The sequence below is a fragment of the Pongo abelii genome, chromosome 2 (genome assembly GCF_028885655.2).
Source record: "Pongo abelii isolate AG06213 chromosome 2, NHGRI_mPonAbe1-v2.0_pri, whole genome shotgun sequence".
Taxonomy (NCBI): Eukaryota; Metazoa; Chordata; class Mammalia; order Primates; family Hominidae; genus Pongo; species Pongo abelii.
Genome location: NC_085928.1, coordinates 116723913 through 116741923, shown reverse-complemented (window position 1 = coordinate 116741923; position 18011 = coordinate 116723913). Strand labels below are relative to the sequence as shown.

At 44.0% G+C, this 18011-nt stretch overlaps 1 protein-coding gene across 2 annotated transcripts in view; it reads left to right on the top strand.

Annotated features, from left to right (window-relative positions):
• Positions 1 to 18011, top strand: part of ITGA9 (integrin subunit alpha 9) — a 387085-nt gene that overhangs the window by 333392 nt on the left and 35682 nt on the right. For both annotated transcript variants that reach the window (XM_024245138.3, XM_054552331.2), the window contains exons 24-26: positions 7506 to 7631; positions 10035 to 10154; positions 15141 to 15242. In XM_024245138.3, the coding sequence (XP_024100906.3) occupies positions 7506 to 7631; positions 10035 to 10154; positions 15141 to 15242 (348 nt within the window). The remainder of the gene's footprint in view (positions 1 to 7505; positions 7632 to 10034; positions 10155 to 15140; positions 15243 to 18011) is intronic.

The window sequence follows — 18011 nt, the reverse complement described above, 5'->3', positions numbered from 1 at the left end:
TATGCAGCCTGGTGCAAGGAAGATGGAGTGGGACAGAGCATCCTGGTGGGGATTTTTGAGATGTGCTTCTCAGACATGGCAGGTTACTTAACCTCTCTGGGCCTCAGTTTTCTCATCTGTAAAAAGGGGTGGAATTTAAGGAGAGCAGAAGTTAAAGCTTATATGTCACATCCCTGATAAATGTCTCTGTGTTGCTGTTCTAGCTGGTTGAACCTCAGAAATGTCCCAGTTTAGACAATAAATTATATGGTCACCCTTCTGAGAGTAGTACCTCCATACACGGGTGCCGTAAGGATTCAGCATATGCTGTTCTCTAACATACTAACAGCACCTAATATTAGTATTATTTCCATTGATATCTGAACTCAGTATAGAGATGGGACCATAAGCAATTTCCCAGGGTGGTGTGCTTGGAGCATGACACTTAGAAAAAAGATCAGAGAACTTTTCTGCCTCTTCAGTGTTCAAACCCAGGCACAGGGACTGTGTTTGGCTGCTCTGTTCTGGGGCCCTGTGGGAGGAAACCTGTGTCCTCTCTCTTGCTCTGAGTCAACAGACAACTCTTAGAAGTGCCTGATTGAGTCTACAACATGGAAATGCCGTTTCCTCCAAGCCGTTTATCAGACCACCTCAGCCTGGAAAGTAAAAGCTTTTGACTTCCCTTCTCCACCTGGGATCAGATGACGACAACATTTGAAACAAAGGGTCTGCTCTCTTTCTCAGTATCACACCTATGGAATCAGCCCTGATTCACACTTCAAACCCAGTACTTCATGAAGCAAGGACTTGCCAGATCCCGTAGAGTGAACAGGGGATTCTTTATCCTCTCACAGGCCTGGCACCATGGTGGCTTCTGACCATGACAGCTCCCTTCACTGAGGCTGACCCAGACTCTGCCACCAAGTGATGGTCACTCCTTGGGCTCCCACAGCCAGGGTTCCTGACAGCTTCCCCAGTCACCACCATCTCATGGTTTCAGTTTGCACAATGTCCTCTTTGGGGTAACGGGGAGGACAGATGCCAACAGAAAACCCTCAGTACCTGCCTTGGTAGAATACAGCCTTGTCACTGTGTCCTGCATCCTCCTGTCCTTGTTTGGGTGCCTGGTGAAGTCCTTTTGTTCAAATTCTAATAGCCATGGACCTCTGCCAGCTCCCAGAGGCCCTGAGAGATAAGCAGCCATGTCATGAGAAGCATTTGGACTCGGTAGCCTGGGAAATAAATGAGGACTGACTGGGCAGAGAAGAGCAAGGGGGTGATGGCCACAGAGTCCTTAGCCAGCCAAGGAAATGACATTGTTGGTCATTGGCCAGGGATGCTTGGGTTGTCTGCAACACATGAAAAAAACATCACGTCCCCTTGACTTTGAGCAAAGAGGGCGGTTAAAACCAAGTTGTGGGAGGATGGATAGTCAGTAATTGTTTATCTGTGTGATGAGATAAGGTAGCCCCCTTCTGTAATGAAAATGCACACACATTCATGAAGTGAGGAATTAGCAATTGAGGACAACCTGAGTGACAACATAGGCCAAAATCCTCATGTGTAGATGAGGAAACTGAGGCCCTGGAGATCCAAACTGGCACGGCTGTTAGCAGGCAGAGCTAGGGCTGAAGCCAGGACTATTGAGTATTCATCAAGAGCGTCTGTACCACAGAACTCCTTCACTAGGGCCCGGACGTGACCTCGGACAAGTCGCTGAACTCGGGGACCTCTGTTTCCTTATCTGTCAGCTGAGGCCACAAGGACTGCATGATCTCTCAGCTGCCTTCCAGAAACAACATTCCAGAATGCTCTGTTCCCCCTTCCAGCCCAAGAGACTGTACAGAATAGGCCTCTTCTCAGTCAGCAGGCACTTTTATCTCCCATGGTCTAGGCAGGAGTCATTTTTTTTGCCACAGTGGTGGAAATGGGTCAGGCTGGAGAATGCTGAGGTTTCCAGGCTAGTGGTTTCTTCCTGTGACCACAGTAAGAGGAAAGGAAGCTTTCCCTCCACCTCTACTCCTCTGTGACTCCTGCCCCAGCCCCATCCTCAGCTTCCACCTAAGAGGTAGTGCAGGAAAGTGGTGACAAGCAGATGCCTGCAGCTGTGTGACGTGTGTCCCAGCCCAGTTCTGTGGCCTGCTACCTGGGGGGCCTCTGGTGGTCATTGGGCCTCCTGTTGCCTCTCAGCTTGCCTCCATCTGTAAAATGGGGACAGTAGGCCAGGGGCTGTGGCTCACACCTGTAATCTCAACACTTTGGGAGGCCGAGGCGGGTGGATCCCCTGAGGTCAGGACCCTCAGGACCCCTGAGGTCAGGACCCGAGGCGGGTGGATCCCCTGAGGTCAAGCCTGACCAATATGGTGAAACCCCATCTCTACTAAAAATACAAAAAAACAGCCAGGCATGGTGGCATGTGCCTGTAATTCCAGCTACTGGGGAGGCTGAGGCAGGAGAATTACTTGAACCCAGGAGGCAGAGGTTTCAGTGAGCCGAGATCTCACCACTGTACTGTAGCCTGGGTAACAGAGCAAGACTCCATCTCAGAAAAAAAACAAAAATGTGGGGACAGTAATAGCACCTGCCTCAGGGAACTGCTGTGAGGACTGAATGTTAATGTGTGGAAAGCACTGAGAGCCTGGTGTGCAGTAAGGGCCGTGCAGGTGTTAGGTGCTATTGTCATGGCTGTCACATTGGTACCTGTTCAACACGCTTAGAGGACCTCCCCTCTCTACCTTGATGACCCTGGGTAGGTACTGAGTTCCTACCTGGGTAGGTACTGAGCTGAGGACTGAAGGTGCGACTGCAATAGGATTAGCTGGTCTGAATCAGACTTATATAGCACCAGGCAACCTTTAATCTCCTTTTGAAAGGGGGGACCACCCTGAACCTTTCCGAAAAACATTGCTTTCCCCGATTGAAGTGATTCCCATGTAACCACAGTCAGGAGCACAACTGGCCAAGATTTCATTCACCGCAGACTCAGTCCTTATTTCCCTTTTCCAGATCCCACCAGGGGCAGATTAGGTGTCACATTGCATCACATCACGCCGTCGCCATTACCCTGTTCACAGGCCACCCCAGAAACTCCCGGTGGGAGACAGAAACTAACTTCTGAGCTGTGACTCTGCCCCTTGGGGTTGACACTGAGGCTTAGGCTGTTTCTCACTCGCTTGCCCTGCATTTCCCAGCTCCCTGCCCCTCTCTGCTGGCGTCTTGTGGCCAGATGACAGTGCCAGCTCTTCACACCTGAAGCACATTAGCAACACTGGCTGGGCTGGAGCTCTGCTCCCAAGCTTCCTCTCCCTGCCTAGAAACCTGAAGCACCGACGTGCAGAGTAAGGAGGAGCTCTGCTCCCACGCCTGATTTTAATGAGGGATGGATGCATCCTGCAGGGCTTAGAGGTTCTGTTTCTCTAAACCCAGACCAAATGTGTTTGGGTGGCCAGGCCTCGTAATCTCAGCAGAGGAATTTGCGTGCCACAGGGCTGCAGAAAACAGTTTCCAGCAGTCTGTCAGCAGATGTCCACTCCAGAAGACAGACAGGGAATGTAGAGACCTACAGGCTTTGGAGTGAAAAAGTGATGGATATTAAGAGCACAACTACACACATTCGGATTCTCAAACGCCCAATAAACATAAATATTTTCCATCCACAATGTACTATATATGCCTAAATATAGGGCAAGCCCCAAATAGCACATCCTCCATTTCCCTAATTAGATAAATTTCACCCTCTTTTTTTTGCCAACTTAATAGGAATCAGAACTATGATTGCCTTTGAGGTGGGGGGAGTGGGCAGTGGGAATTGACTGGCAAGGGACTGGTGGGAACTTTCTGGAGTGAGAGACAAGTTCTGTACTTTCATGGGGGTGGTAGTTACTGGGTGACATAATTCATCAAACTGCACCCTTTAGGTCTGTGGATTTTAATGCCTGTAAATTTACCTCAATAAAAAGAAGTTAGGAGAAATGAAAGAAAGAATCAACTATCTGTGTATAGTGTTTAACTTAATCATGTGGTTGAATGCTTAAAATTTTAAAAGAATGATATATTAATCTATAATACTCTTCATTCTTATGTTTCACACAATAATTTTATCCAAGTGTGCATCTTCTGAGATTGATGGGTATCATTTCTAAGCCACATTTTTAGTCAGCAGTTTACCAGAATATATCATCTACAATTTGCCTAATTTATTTGAAATGCAGAACTTCTTGAATCCATGTTGGTGCTGAAATTTGATTGGCACACACCATCGCCCACTTGTGTAGCACTGCAGCAGTTGTTTTCCTCATTTGTCTTGCAAGTGAATATTCATGCTGCTCCCCACATCAACAGCTTACATATTGCTTTCTAAAATGGGCTTTCAAATATTTATCGCAACTTTCAACAATTGAACCCAAGGAATAATTACCAAATCTTCATTAAAGCTCATTGCCTCCTTCCCATTGTTTCCCTCTCATGACCTCTAAAATCATCCAAACCTGATGTTGATTGAGGTCATTTCAGGCTAGTGTGTTTTCCCCAAATGTTGTGGTTCAAATAAAGTAATCGAGGCTGGGTGCAGTGGCTCATGCCTATAATCCCAGTGCTTTGGAAGGCCAAGACAGGCAGATTGCTTGAGCTCAGGAGTTAGAGACCAGCCTGGGTAATGTGGCAAAACTCTATCTCTACCAAAAAAAAAAAAAAAAGAAAGAAACCAGCAAAAAACAAAACAAAACAAAAACTAGCCATGTGTGGTGGCATGTGCCTATAGTCCCAGCTACTCAGGAGGCTGAGGAAGGAGGATCACCTGAGCCCAGGAGGTTGAAGCTGCAGTGAGCTGGACTACTGTACTTCAGCCTGGGAGACAGAGACCCTGTCTCCAAAAAAAAAAAAAAAAAATTTCCAAACTATTAGACACTTTTAAAGGACAATAAATCCCAAACTGTGAGAAACTTTCATAGGCAACATCCTCTTTTCTAATAGTTTAACTTGAGGATATAAACCTTCACCTTATTTATTTTCAGACATATATAGTAAATCCTGGAATGTATTCAGATCAAAGATAAAATAGAGATCAATTTAGCAAATTTTGGTGGTCTTGTTTTATAATTCACTATTAGTAGATTAGCATTGTTAGCTTTAGTTTATTTGTGTAGCAAAAACTGACAAATAGAATCTAATTAAACTTAAGAGCTTCTACACAGCAAAAGAGACTTATCAACAGAGTAAACAGACAACCTACAGAATGGAAGAAAATATTTGCAAACTATGCATCTGACAAAGGTCTGATATCTATCATCTATAAGGGACTTAAATTTGCAAGAATAAAACAACTCCATCAAAAGGAGGGCAAAGGACATGAACAGACACTTTTCTAAAGAAGACATACCTGCAGACAACAAGCATTTGAAAAACTCAATATCACTGGTCATTACAGAAATGCAAATCAAAACCACAATGAGATACCATCTCATACCAGTCAGAATGGCTATTATTAAAAAGTCAAAAATTGGCCCGGTGTGGTGGCTCATGACTGTAATCCCAGCACTTTGGGAGGCTGAGGCAGGCGGATCATGAGGTCAGGAGATCGAGACCATCCTGGCTAACACGGTGAAACCCCATATCTACTAAAAATACAAAAAAAAATTAGCCGGGCATGGTGGCAGGTGCCTGTTGTCCCAGCTACTCGGGAGGCTGAGGTAGGAGAATGGCTTGAACTCAGGAGGCAGAGCTTGCAGTGAGCCGAGATCGCGCCACTGCACTCTAGCCTGGGCAACAGTGAGAGACTCCATCACAAAAAAAAAACAAAGCAAAAGTCAAAAATCAACAGATGCTGGAGAGGTTTTGGAGAAAAGAGAATGCTTATAGACTGTTGGTGGGAGTATAAATTTGCTCAAACATTGTGGAAAGCAGTGTGGCTATTCCTCAAAGAGCTAAAAACAGAACTGCCAATTGACCCAGCATCCCATTACTGGGGATATATATACCTAAATGAATATAAATCATTCTACCATAAAGACACATGCACATGAATGTTCATTGCAGCACTGTTCACAATAGCAAAGACATGGAATCAACCTAAATACCCATCAAAGACAGATTGGATAAAGAAAATGTTGTACAGATATGCCATGGAATACTATGCAGCCATAAAAAAGAATGAGATCATGCGCTTTGCAGGAACATGGATGGAGCTGGAGGCCATTATCCTTAGCAAACTAACACAGGAAGAGAAAACCAAATACTGCATGATCTCAATGATAAGTGGGAGCTAAATTATGAGAACTCATGAACACAAAGAAGGGAACAACAGACACTGGAGTCTACTCGAGAATGGAGGTTAGAAGGAGGGAGAGGAGTAGAAAAAATAACTATTGAGTACTAGGCTTAGTACCTGGGTGATGAAACAATCTGTACCAAAAACCTCCATGACACAAGTTTACCTATATAACACACCTGCACTTGTACTCCCAAACGTAAAATAAAAGTTAAAAAAAAAACAGCAAAAAAAGTTTTTGTTCCCTACCATGAATAAAAAGTTGAAACATTCTTGAACAACTATATTTTACTCAAGGGCATTATAGACAGGGCAATTTAACAGATGCCTGTGGTTAGCCATGGGATTGTAAGCACAATCCTAAATTATGAATTACTAATTATTAATTTTCTGGTTTGACCTCACATCCTGTCCAGTCTTCAGCTACAACCAGTGTGATATGATGATATATAAAGAAGACTTCATTTTTTCCGACAATTCCTCAATTTAAACATCAAAAAGAGTGCTGTTCTTAAGGAACTCATCAAGAAAGACTAAGCGCCATTGTTTTGTTTCTGATGTTGCTGTCAGTCAGCACCATTGCCATTGCTGTCAGAAGCAAAATCAAATCACTCACCAAGAGCTCAGCAAGCATGCAGGTTCCTGTCTGGCTCAGGGCAGAGACTGGTCAGTTGTTTTTTTGGTAGCAAAACTCTGGCTTTAGAGTTGGACCGAAAGCAGTCCTGCTTGCTGCTCATTCCTTTTCTCTAGAAGGACCCCTAAGGAGTTTTATAGCACCCTGGGGGCTTTCTAGAATGGTTGAAAACCTCTGGCAGCAGATCATCCATCAGGTTTGGTCCCAAGTACCAGACCTGGGTTCTTGACTCCATGACTGTTGACCAGTGACCTAAGTTGAGTCTCATTTTCCTCATTCAGACAAGAATTGCTTGTAAGGATGTTCTTAAGTGTGCTTTCAAAACCATGGAGTATAAGGCTTATTTTACTCCTTAAGTCTTCCTATTTCCTAGTCACATCTCATCTGCATGTTATATGTCATCTCATCAATTATTGGGGGACCTAAGAGCCACATTTTCCATTATTTGGCCCCGTTGATGCTACAACTTCTGCCTTTCAGCTTTTCAGCCATTGTTCTCCACTTCAAAATGGACAAGGAGGAAAGGTGAATTGAGGTTCTACCACTCCTGCCTCTACAATAAGAGGCTCCAGCATCATGATTCATTCTTGAGACTGACTCCTCTGACAGGCCTCTTTTCATTTGCAGGTGGGCCAAGAGAAGGGAAACTGCTCTTTCCAGAAAAACCCAACTCCCTGCATCATCCCTCAAGAACAAGAAAATATCTTCCACACAATATTTGCTTTTTTCACAAAGTCTGGAAGAAAAGTCTTGGTAAGGATTTGTTTAGTGGCTGGGGTAACACGGGTGGTCCTCACTCAGAAGACACCAGTTTTCTATTTGATATTTATTATTTCCTAAATCTGGTTTTAATCAATTGACTTATAAAGGCACAGACTGTGGTCAACTCCTAATTTTCAGTCTGAGGTTTCAATCAAAATGTTAAATTTACATTCCAAATCCTATTACCTGGAAAAGGGATAAATCTTTGCAACCCACCAAGCACAAAGTAAAATGTTTTTTCCACTAGAATGAGTCTAAACAAGAGTGACTATTCTTGTGCAAACATTTTGGGAAACTGTTTGATAATATCTACTAAAACAAAACGTGTGTATCCTATGACACAGCCATTCTACTCTTGAGTATATCCCCAAGAAAAATGAGTACTTGTGCCCCCCAGAAAAGACATGAAAAAGAATGCTCACAGAAATGTTAAAATAGCTGAAAGCTGAGAACAATGCAAATATCCATCAATAGGTGAATAAGTAAGCAATTGTGGTATATCCATACACTGGAATATTACACAGTAATGAAAAATAACGAACTACTGCTAATGAATGAATCTCACAGACAGAATATATTGAGTGGAAGAAGCTAGAGACAAAAGCCACATATTGTAATATTTCACTTACACAAAGTTCAGAAATAGCGAAAACTAATCATGATGATAGAGGTCAGGAAAGTGGTTACTTTCAGAGGAATATGGATGGGATTGGGCATGAGGGAGCCTGCTTAGATGCTGGAAATGTCCTACATCCTAATCAGGGTGGTGGTCCTCCAGGTATAAACACATGTAAAAATTTATAAAGACAGGCAGGGCACGATGGCTCACACCTGTAATACCAGCACTTAGGGAGGCTGAGGGGGTGGATCACCTGAGGTCAGGAGTTTGAGACCAGCCTGGCCAACATGGTGAAACACTGTATCTACTAAAAATACAAAAATTAGCCGGATGTGGTGGTGGGCACCTGTAATCCCAGCTACTCGGGAGGCTGAGGCAGGAGAATCGCTTGAATCAGGGAGGCAGAGGTTGCAGTGAGCCAAGATCGTGCCACTGTACTCCAGCCTGGGCGACAGAGCAAGACTCTGTCTCAAAAAAAAAAAAAAATTATAAAGACATACACTTCAGATTTGTTCTATTTACTATATTTGTTACACCTCCATTTTTAAAAAGTGAAGGTATTGAAGATGGAATGACAATGCTTTTCCAAAGCCTCCTTTTTTTATCTTTGGTTACATTTCTATAAGCTCCTTATTTCAGCCCTGGCACATGTCACCTTTATCATTTCCTTTCTCATTCTTTTCTCCTGTTGGAGAAGGATGACTGTTTGCCACTTGAAAGGTTTTTTTTTTGTTTGTTTGTTTTTTGTTTTTTTTTGTTTTACTTACATAGTGAGGGTGATATTGTTTAAAGCCCTTAGACTTGTTAGATGTAGTGATACCTAGTGATTTTATAGTTACGACTCTGTCTGGCTGAAAATTTTGCCCTATAGATGAAACATCATCAAGGTATGTGTATGCATTTTGGAACCTATCATATAAAAAAGAAAACTTTTGTAACTTAAATTTGGGATTTATGTTTTTGGTTTTTTGTTTGTTTGTTTGTTCGTTTGTTTTGAGATGGATTCTTGCTCTGTCGCCCAGGGTGGAGTGCAGTGGCATGATCTCGGCTCACTGCAGCTTCTGCCTCTCGGGTTCATGCAATTCTCCTGCCTCAGCCTCCCCAGTAGCCGGGACTACAGGCGCCCGCCACCACGCCTGGCTAATTTCTGTATTTTTTGTAGAGACAGGGTTTCACCATGTTGGCCAAACTGGTCTTGAACTCCTGATCTCAGGTGACCCCCCTACCTCAGCCTCCCAAAGTGCCGGGATTACAGGCGTGAGCCACTGTGCCCAGCCGAGATTTACATCTCTATTGTAACTTTTGTGTTTCCTTGAGCAAGAGTCACATGACTTCTTAGCCCTCTTATTTACCCTACCTAATAAATAGGCATGAAAGTATATTTGCCACTACACAGGTGGAAGTCACGTAATGTAGGAAATGTGTCTGTGTTCAAAACTCATAAGAATGTTTTCAGAATGCAAAATTTAAGTGTGTGGGCTTAAAAAAAAAAACAATTATTTCTCTTTGTGAATTCATCCAATTCTTGGTAGGATAAACTAGTGAGCGGTTTTCTCCCAGTTGCTTGACTTAAAGGCATGCTCTGGTTCCCACCGGGTGGGAAATCCCTTGAATGCCCTCTGGTGGCGAGAAAGAATGATTGCATCTTCTTGTGGATTTCCTCTACCTGGAATTGCCTTAGTCACCAAGGTCATGGAGCCCACTACTCTATAAATTGTTGTGGATTTGTCTTTGTTCTTAATTCCATTGGAAATTTTTCTGACTTTTCTTCTCAGGACTGTGAAAAACCAGGAATTTCTTGCCTAACAGCACACTGTAACTTTAGTGCTCTTGCTAAAGAAGAAAGTCGTACTATAGACATTTACATGCTGCTGAACACAGAAATACTGAAAAAGGTAAGCCCTAATGAACTGCACTTGTAGGATGCATTTAGAAGCATTTGAATTGTTGACATCTGATTTTTGGGTAAAAAAAAGGAAAAAGGAAAGCATTTGAATTGGTGTCCTCATGACACTCTGGCTGCCCCCCCCCTTTTGGCTGTCTACAAGAGACTGTTTTTATTTTTATGTATTTAGGGTGTACAAGTGCAGACTTCTTATATGAATATATTGTATAGTGATGAAATCTGGGCTTTTAGTGTACCCATCACCTGAATAGTGAACATGGTACCCAATAGGTAACTTTTCAACCCTCACCCCCCTCCCACATTTTGGAGTCTCCAATGTCTGTTAATTCCACTCTTTATGCCTATGGGTACCCATTACTTAGCTCCCACTTATAAGTGAGAACATGCAGTAGTTGACTACTTATGAGTTATTTCATTTAGGGAAATGGACTCCATTTCCATCCATGTTGCTGAAAAAGACATAATTTAATTCTTTTTTATGGCTGAGTAATATTCCATGCTGTGTGTGTGTGTGTGTGTGTGTGTGTGTGTGTGTGTATATATACCACATTTTCTATAACCAGTCATCCGTTGATGGACACTTAAGTTGATTCCCTATCTTTGCTATTGTGAATAGTGCTGCAATAAACTTACCAGTGTAGGTATATTTTTTATACAATACTTCTTTCCCTTTGGGGATATACCCATTAGTGTGATTGCTGGATGGAATGGCAGTTCTATTTTTAGTTCTTTGAGAAATCTCGATACTGCTTTTTTGATCGTACTAATTTACCTTCCCATCAACAGTGTATAAGTGTTCCCTTTTCTTTGCATCCTCACCAACATCTGTTGTTGTAGTTGTTGTTGTTGTTTAACTGTTTAGTAATGGTCTGGCTGCCCCTTTTGAAACTTTTCCAGCAAGTGCCATTGGTAATTTTGCTGGTAGACAATGCCAGGATAAAATACCAGACCCTTGCTACTCAAAGTGTGGTCCGAGGACCAGCAGCATCAGCATCACCTGAGAGTTTGTTAGAAATGCAGAATCCTGGGCTCCACCCCAGACTTAATAAATCAGCATCTTCATTTTTAACACATTCCCCAGGGATTTTGTTTGGCCATTTAAGTTTCTCATGCTTTAGCTTGCATCAGAATCACCTGGAGACCTTGTTCAAACGCAGATTCCTTTGGGGTGGAGTCTGAGGCTCTCCAGTTGCCGCAAGCGCCCAGGTGATGCCAGTCCTGCAGGTCTAGGGGCCTCGCTTTGGATGAAGGTTGGCTAACCTTTTCTGTAAAGGGCCAGTGGTAAATATTTCAGGCTTTGCAGGCCCTACAGTCTCTTGCAACTGTTCAACTCTGCCATTGTATTGTGAAAGCAGCCATAGACAACACTCAAATGAATGGGCATGGCTGTGATCCAGTAAAACTTTATAAAAACAGGCAGAGGGCCAGATTTGACCCATGAGTCCTAGTTTAAACGACAGTTTGTTTTGGTCCAACTTTTGAACCTCAGGTCACTTTGCTATTATGAGTTTATCACAGGTGGTTCATTAAAAAAACACCTCAACCAGTGCATCGGTGGCTCTTGAAGAATCATGCAAATTTCCTATGATTTATTTTAAGATGAGAGCTACTGAGAGGCCACTTCCAACAAGATGCTGTAAAAATAATTACATGTGAAGATAAAACTAAATATGCATGTTAGCCACAGAGATTCCAATTATTTTTCTTTAGAAAGACTAAATGTGTTAATCTGTACAAACCTATCCGCATGTGAATGAATAGCCTTAGAAAAGTCATTCTGTGGTTATTTTTAAATAGGCACAGAGGTAACACACTGACCTGAGAGGATGCAGGCGTCAGGGGATGTTTTTCCATTTTCTATCTGTAGCCATTACAGCCCTCACACACCCGAAGAGAGCTGTGCATAGTTCTGGTTTCTCTGGTTTGCTCTGGAGGGAAACTGGTTTGGGGCAAGTTGGACTCACACCGCAGTGCTTTCTTCTCCCTTTGTACCTGTCCCTTTATAAAGGACAGTGTTGGAGGAGGACCAGGCCTGACTTAGAGCACCACTGGCCATCCTCTGATTCCATAAGGGAGGCTGGAAAACCCCACATCTGGAGAAGTACCTTCCTGAAATGTGTCCCCAGGCCAGGCTGGAGGACTATGCCTCTGCATATGTACCTGTCCTGTTTGTATTCTTCACAAATGGTGCTTCAGACAGTTTTATTGCCTGTGCCATACTTGCCACTGCCCATAGAGCCCTGGTGACAGCACTGGTGGCTGTAAGCCACTCTGATGTTTCCTTTATCCTCAACCCAGATGGCTGCTGCTTGCACTTCAGTTATTTGCACTTAATCATGCACAGCTCTGCAGCCTGGTTCTTCTGCATTTCTATCCCGGCAGCCAGTGGTGACCCTTCACCAAGGAACATGTCCCAGTGACTACTGTCCCCATGGGCCAGCCAGGCCAGTAGAGCCGCAGCAAGAGAGCTGAAAGCTGTAGGGTGTCATATGAAGCCTTCAAGGCTCATTCTCCATGTGCCCTTTCAGCAGAAACCAGGAGCACTTCCAGGTGCAGAGAAAAGCTTAGAACAAAGTTGACCTGGAAGCCAGATGGGGCCCCAGCTGCTCCCAGAGCTTCAGTTGCCCTGAAGCCAGCTACAGCCTCCCTTGGGGAGTACAGCCCGCATGGCTCCAGGCCTCCCAAAGGATGTGGAACAGCGCCAGCCTTGTGGTTTGCCTGGGCCTACAGTCGTGTTTATTTTCCTTTTGACCTCAAGATCTGGCCCCAGACAAGGGAATTTGAGGTTTTACTGTTTTGACCTTAACAAGTTTTCATTTGAAATGTGGGATCTGATTTTTTAAATCACTGTAGGAGCCGGGCACAGTGCCTCACGCCTGTAATCCCAGCACTTTGGGAGGCTGAGGTGGGCATATCACAAGGTCAGGAATTCAAGACCAGCCTGGCCAACATGGTGAAACCCCATGTCTACTAAAAAATACAAAAATTAGCCTGGCGTGGTGGTGGGCACCTGTAGTCTCAGCTACTCAGAAGGCTGAGGCAGAAGAATCGCTTGAACCTGGGAGGTGGAGGTTGCAGTGAGCCGAGATCGTGCCATTGCACTCCAGCCTGGGCAACAGAGTGAGACTCCATCTCAAAAAAACAAAAAAAAATCACCGTAGGATTTGGATTTCTTTGGAAGTATTCTTCTTTCAGTCTGTAAGGCTTTTCTCACTGATTCTACAACCGTGGGGGCCCATCCTGTGCCAGATTCCTCGTCTGCTTGGCCTGTAACGTTGGCAATTATCATCATTATCGTTATTAATATCCAAGTTTATTTTTATTTATTTTAATGTTTTTATTTAAAAAAATATTTTTAGAGACAGGATCTTGCTCTGTCACCCAGATGGGAGTACAGTGGCGCAATCATAGCTCACTGCAGCCTCAAACTCCTGGGCTCAAGTGATCTTCCTGCCTCAGCTAGTCCTCAGCTAGGACTGCAGGCACATGCTACCATGACAGGTGCATTTTTTTTTTAATCTTTTGTAGAGATAGGATGTTTCCCCAAGCTGGACTTTACCTCCTAGCCTCAAGTGATCCTCCCACTTCAGTCTCTCAAAGTGCTGGGGTTACAGGCCTTAACCATTGTGCCTGGCCCAACATTATTATTATTAATCAAGATTGAAAATACAGCATATCCTGATACATAAAACCCCAACTTTATAAAACTGTTAAATTGGTAAAAGATTATTTGTTGCTTAAAATTATTTCTTGCTTAAAGTGAGTTAACTGGAGTAACTCTTTTGAATGACAAGCTTCCCAAAAGCATTTAAACTGTGTTTTGTGGTTGTTTTAAGAAAAGAATGATAATTGATGCATAACTCCCAAGTCACATACACAGACTGGGGTCCCTGTGTGCCCCAGGAAGGTCTTTGTGGTTTCTTTGGCAGAGATGAGCAAAGGGTACCCTTGGAACTGTTTTCTGTGGAGTCCTCTACCTTCCTGTTTCTTTGAGGGTTTAACCAAAGGTGGCATTTGAGTGTAAGCCCCTTGCATGACAGGCAAGCAGGGTAGATGTAGGGGGGGACACCACAAGACACCTTGCCTGTGGAGCCCCTCCTGCCCCACAGGTAGAATGTTGAATGCACTAGTTCTCTGCTATCTGTTTCCACGACAGAAGCCAGGCTGCCCTTCTGCTCCATGATCAACCTGTACCACTGGCTTGAGGTTCTGGCTTCTCCCCAGGCCACAGTTTTTCCAGTCCCTGTCTTCTTCCAAATTCTTTCTCCATCTCTGCTTTGGCGCCATTTTCTGGTTATCTGGATCAGTGTCTTTGAATCTGAGCCCGCAGGAAGGCCTCTGCCTGCCTCTGGCTGGGGATGATTCCTGAGTCTTAGATGTGCTCCCTTATACCCCTGCCCCTTTCTCCTTAATTTATAAGCCAGATATTTCCCCCTTCCCCATCTCTCCATCAGGCATCCTCTTTCAATGTTTAATGGTTTTGGTTCCAAAACGACTTCATTTAAGAGCAAAGAAAGAGTTAAAAGCAACTCATATGAAGGGTTTGAGGGTTGTGGTCAAGGCAGGAAGATGCCTATAAAATGCAGATCAGATGCCTTCTGTGGAATGCCAGGCCTAGATTTGCTGTACACAATTAAACAGCTTTATTTATCCTCAACTCTTTGTGAACATGTCAATATCAATATCCAAATATCTGGCTCTAACTGCTTGGAAACCACAGCACACAGCTTGCGTGTGTTGATTACTGGCAAACTCCATCATTTCCCAGCATCCACCATGATCTGCAAAGAATCCTCAAGAGAGACCCTAGTCTGTGTTTATGTGGGTGCCTGGGATGGAGAGGTATCTAGTTCAATGATAAAATTTTTGTCTGGGCTACATGGAATCATGGAATTTCAGTTCTGCCCAGTCCCTCTCAAGGCCCAGCCATTATCATAGAAAAATCTTCGAGTAAGTTGTGTTGTTTCTTCCACAGGACAGTTCGTCTGTCATCCAGTTCATGTCCCGCGCCAAGGTGAAGGTGGATCCTGCCCTAAGGGTGGTGGAAATAGCTCATGGGAACCCAGAAGAGGTGACGGTGAGTCAGCCACCCCAGGACAGCCCTCCTCAGAGGGCAAGGGAAGCTGGATGACTTGGAGACCTGGAGCTGGAATTTGAGGGTCAAGACAGTCTCTGAGCCAAGATGTTGGGTTTGTGGCAGACCCAAGACTATGCCTGCCTTGGCTTCCAGGCCCCCCTGGAGAACTTCTGTGGTTTGTTCTTGTGATAGCATTGCCCTTTAGGATGCCATCATTATGTGAACGTTTCCTGCTATGATTGTCCAAAGGGAAAGTGGTCTGAAAGTACCCCCACCTCAACAGGGTTGGATTTCCACTGTGGAGCCAGGACTATTTATAGCTTTCTTAGACCTTTCCTAAGGCAGACCACATCTGCCTTACCTGTCACATTACTCCATGGGTAAATACTGTGTTTTGGTTTGGTTTGGTTTGGTTTTTAAGAGACAGGGTCTCACTCTGTCACCCAGGCTGGAGTGCAGTCATAACTCCCTGTAGCCTTGAATACCTGGCCTCAAGGGATCCTCTCACCTTAGCCTCCAGAGTAGCTAGGACTACAGGCACACTACCATGCCTAATTTTTAAATTTTTTTAAATTTTTTTGTCAAGATAGGGTCCCACAATGTTGCTCAGGCTGGTCTCCAACTCCTGGCTTCAAGCAATCCTCCTGCTTCAGCCTCCCAAAACACTGGGATTACAGGCAAACACTGGGTGTTTTAAAAACAAGTTGTTTGAATGACTTAAAGAGATTGCATCCAAATTGCCAAGACCTAGTAACTGCTCTTTAACTATTTACCACCCCCTTCTCCTCCATAAAGTGCAGTTGGCACCAAGGCCTCAGAGACACAGGAGGGTGTGGCAAACCACGAGGCTGAGAGTGGAGGTGTGGGAGAGGCTGGAGGGAAGCTGTGGCCTTGGAATTTTATTGCCTTTTATTGTTGTTCTTGCAGGAGCAGGGGGGTTGAGGGGGGTTCATCCTGTATTTGACGCCCACACTCAGATCCCAGAGGAGTAGAGGAGGAGACAGCAGCCGATGCACTTCTTTTGCCAGTGAGCTGTGCAATGATGCTACCTTTCTGCGTCCCCTTCTGTGGAATTTACCCTCTCTTAGAACAGTCAGTGTTGCTGTGACACATTTACAAAAGTGATAAGTTTATAACGATTATGTGCTTAGAAACTGTTGTTAACTTACTCTCTGACAACAGTGGAGACACCACATGTCGAAATGTCAGAATGGGGTTCAAACCAAAGACCACTCTTAGAAGACCCTGGTTGGGAAGGGTTCATATAGAAAATAAATGCTGGGCAGGCAGATCACCTGAGATCAGGAGTTCAAGACCAGCCTGACCAACGTGGCGAAATGCTGTCTCTCCTAAAAAATATAAAAATTAGCCGGCTGTGGTGGTAGGCTCCTGTAATCCCAGCTACTTGGGAACTGAGGCAGGAGAATCACTTGAAACCCGGAGGCGGAGGTTGCAGTGAGCCGAGATCATGCCACTCTGCTCCAGCCTGGGCAACGGAGTAAGACTCCGTCTCAAAAAAAAACCAACAATAATAATGCTTAGGACCTCAATAAAACTTCAGTCCTGCCCGTTTTTGGTGAGTAAGAGATGAGAACATCAGTGAGTCTGGGATGAATATGAATTCCTGAATGAGGGGTTGGGCATTCCCTACTCAGTGAGGAGAACGAGTGTTCCGTGCAGACTTTTATGCTCTACTCACAAGATAAGTTGTCCAAGCACCATTTTTGTTTGTTTGTTTGTTTGTTTGTTTGTTTGAGACAAGGTCTTGCTTTGTCACCCAGGCTGGAGTGCAGTGGTTCAATCATGGCTCACTGCAGCCTCCACCTGTCGGCTCAGGCCAGGCACTAATTTTAATAATAGAAACCAAATGGAATGATGCTGGGTCATTTACTACTTAGGGTCAGTTTTTCTGGCAGGTCAGATATTTGGAGTTGGCGTTTCCCTTTTCTTCCCTGCCTTCTGGCCATTTAACTGCTAATTCAGACCTCCACCTGGGAAGTGAAAAAGAAAAGTGGTTCCCTGCTCATTGTCATAGTTCTGGTTTAAAAGTTGTATAGAACGAAATACATGCCCAACAAGAGAGGTTTAGAATGTTCTGGTAAACCACAGTGTTAATAAGTAGAAGCTAATGGAAATAGCTAACAGGTTTTCTACACGTGGAATCCCTTGTGTAGATGAAAAAAAAAATCACTGGGCATATTGCCTTCCATTATAGGACTAGACTGTGGGATCCAGGAAAATGTTGCTTAACATCTCGTTGTTGGATTCCAAGTCATCTGTACTGCCCCAAAATACCACTTCCATTAATTACTGTTCCATTTTGAGCACTATGGTGATATTTTCATTATCAAGAGTTCTTGGGAAGAGGCTGAGGTTTTTTTTTTTTAGCACTCCTAAGAAAAAATTAACACACATGGGAATTCCACAATGCCCCTTCTCCCTTCTTTCCATGACTTTGCCTTTTCAGTCCATGAGCTACATTGAAGTTCTACAATCTGTTGTTCTCAATTTTCCTGGCAGGAAAAAAAAATCTTTTCTGAGTAGGAAGGTTTGCCTTTTTAGAACAAACACGTTCTTCCCTGCGTGATTCTTCTGAATGCCTGGCCTTCTGTCAACTATCAGTCTGAAGGGGAATTTCCATAGAGCCTCACCACCAAATTTAAATCAGGCAAAGTTTCAAAGATTTTAGATTAGGCACCAAATTGTTATGGCCTTGGAAGGAACAGGAAATGTACTTGCATTTGGTATCGAGCAGGGTGTGAGTGGGGA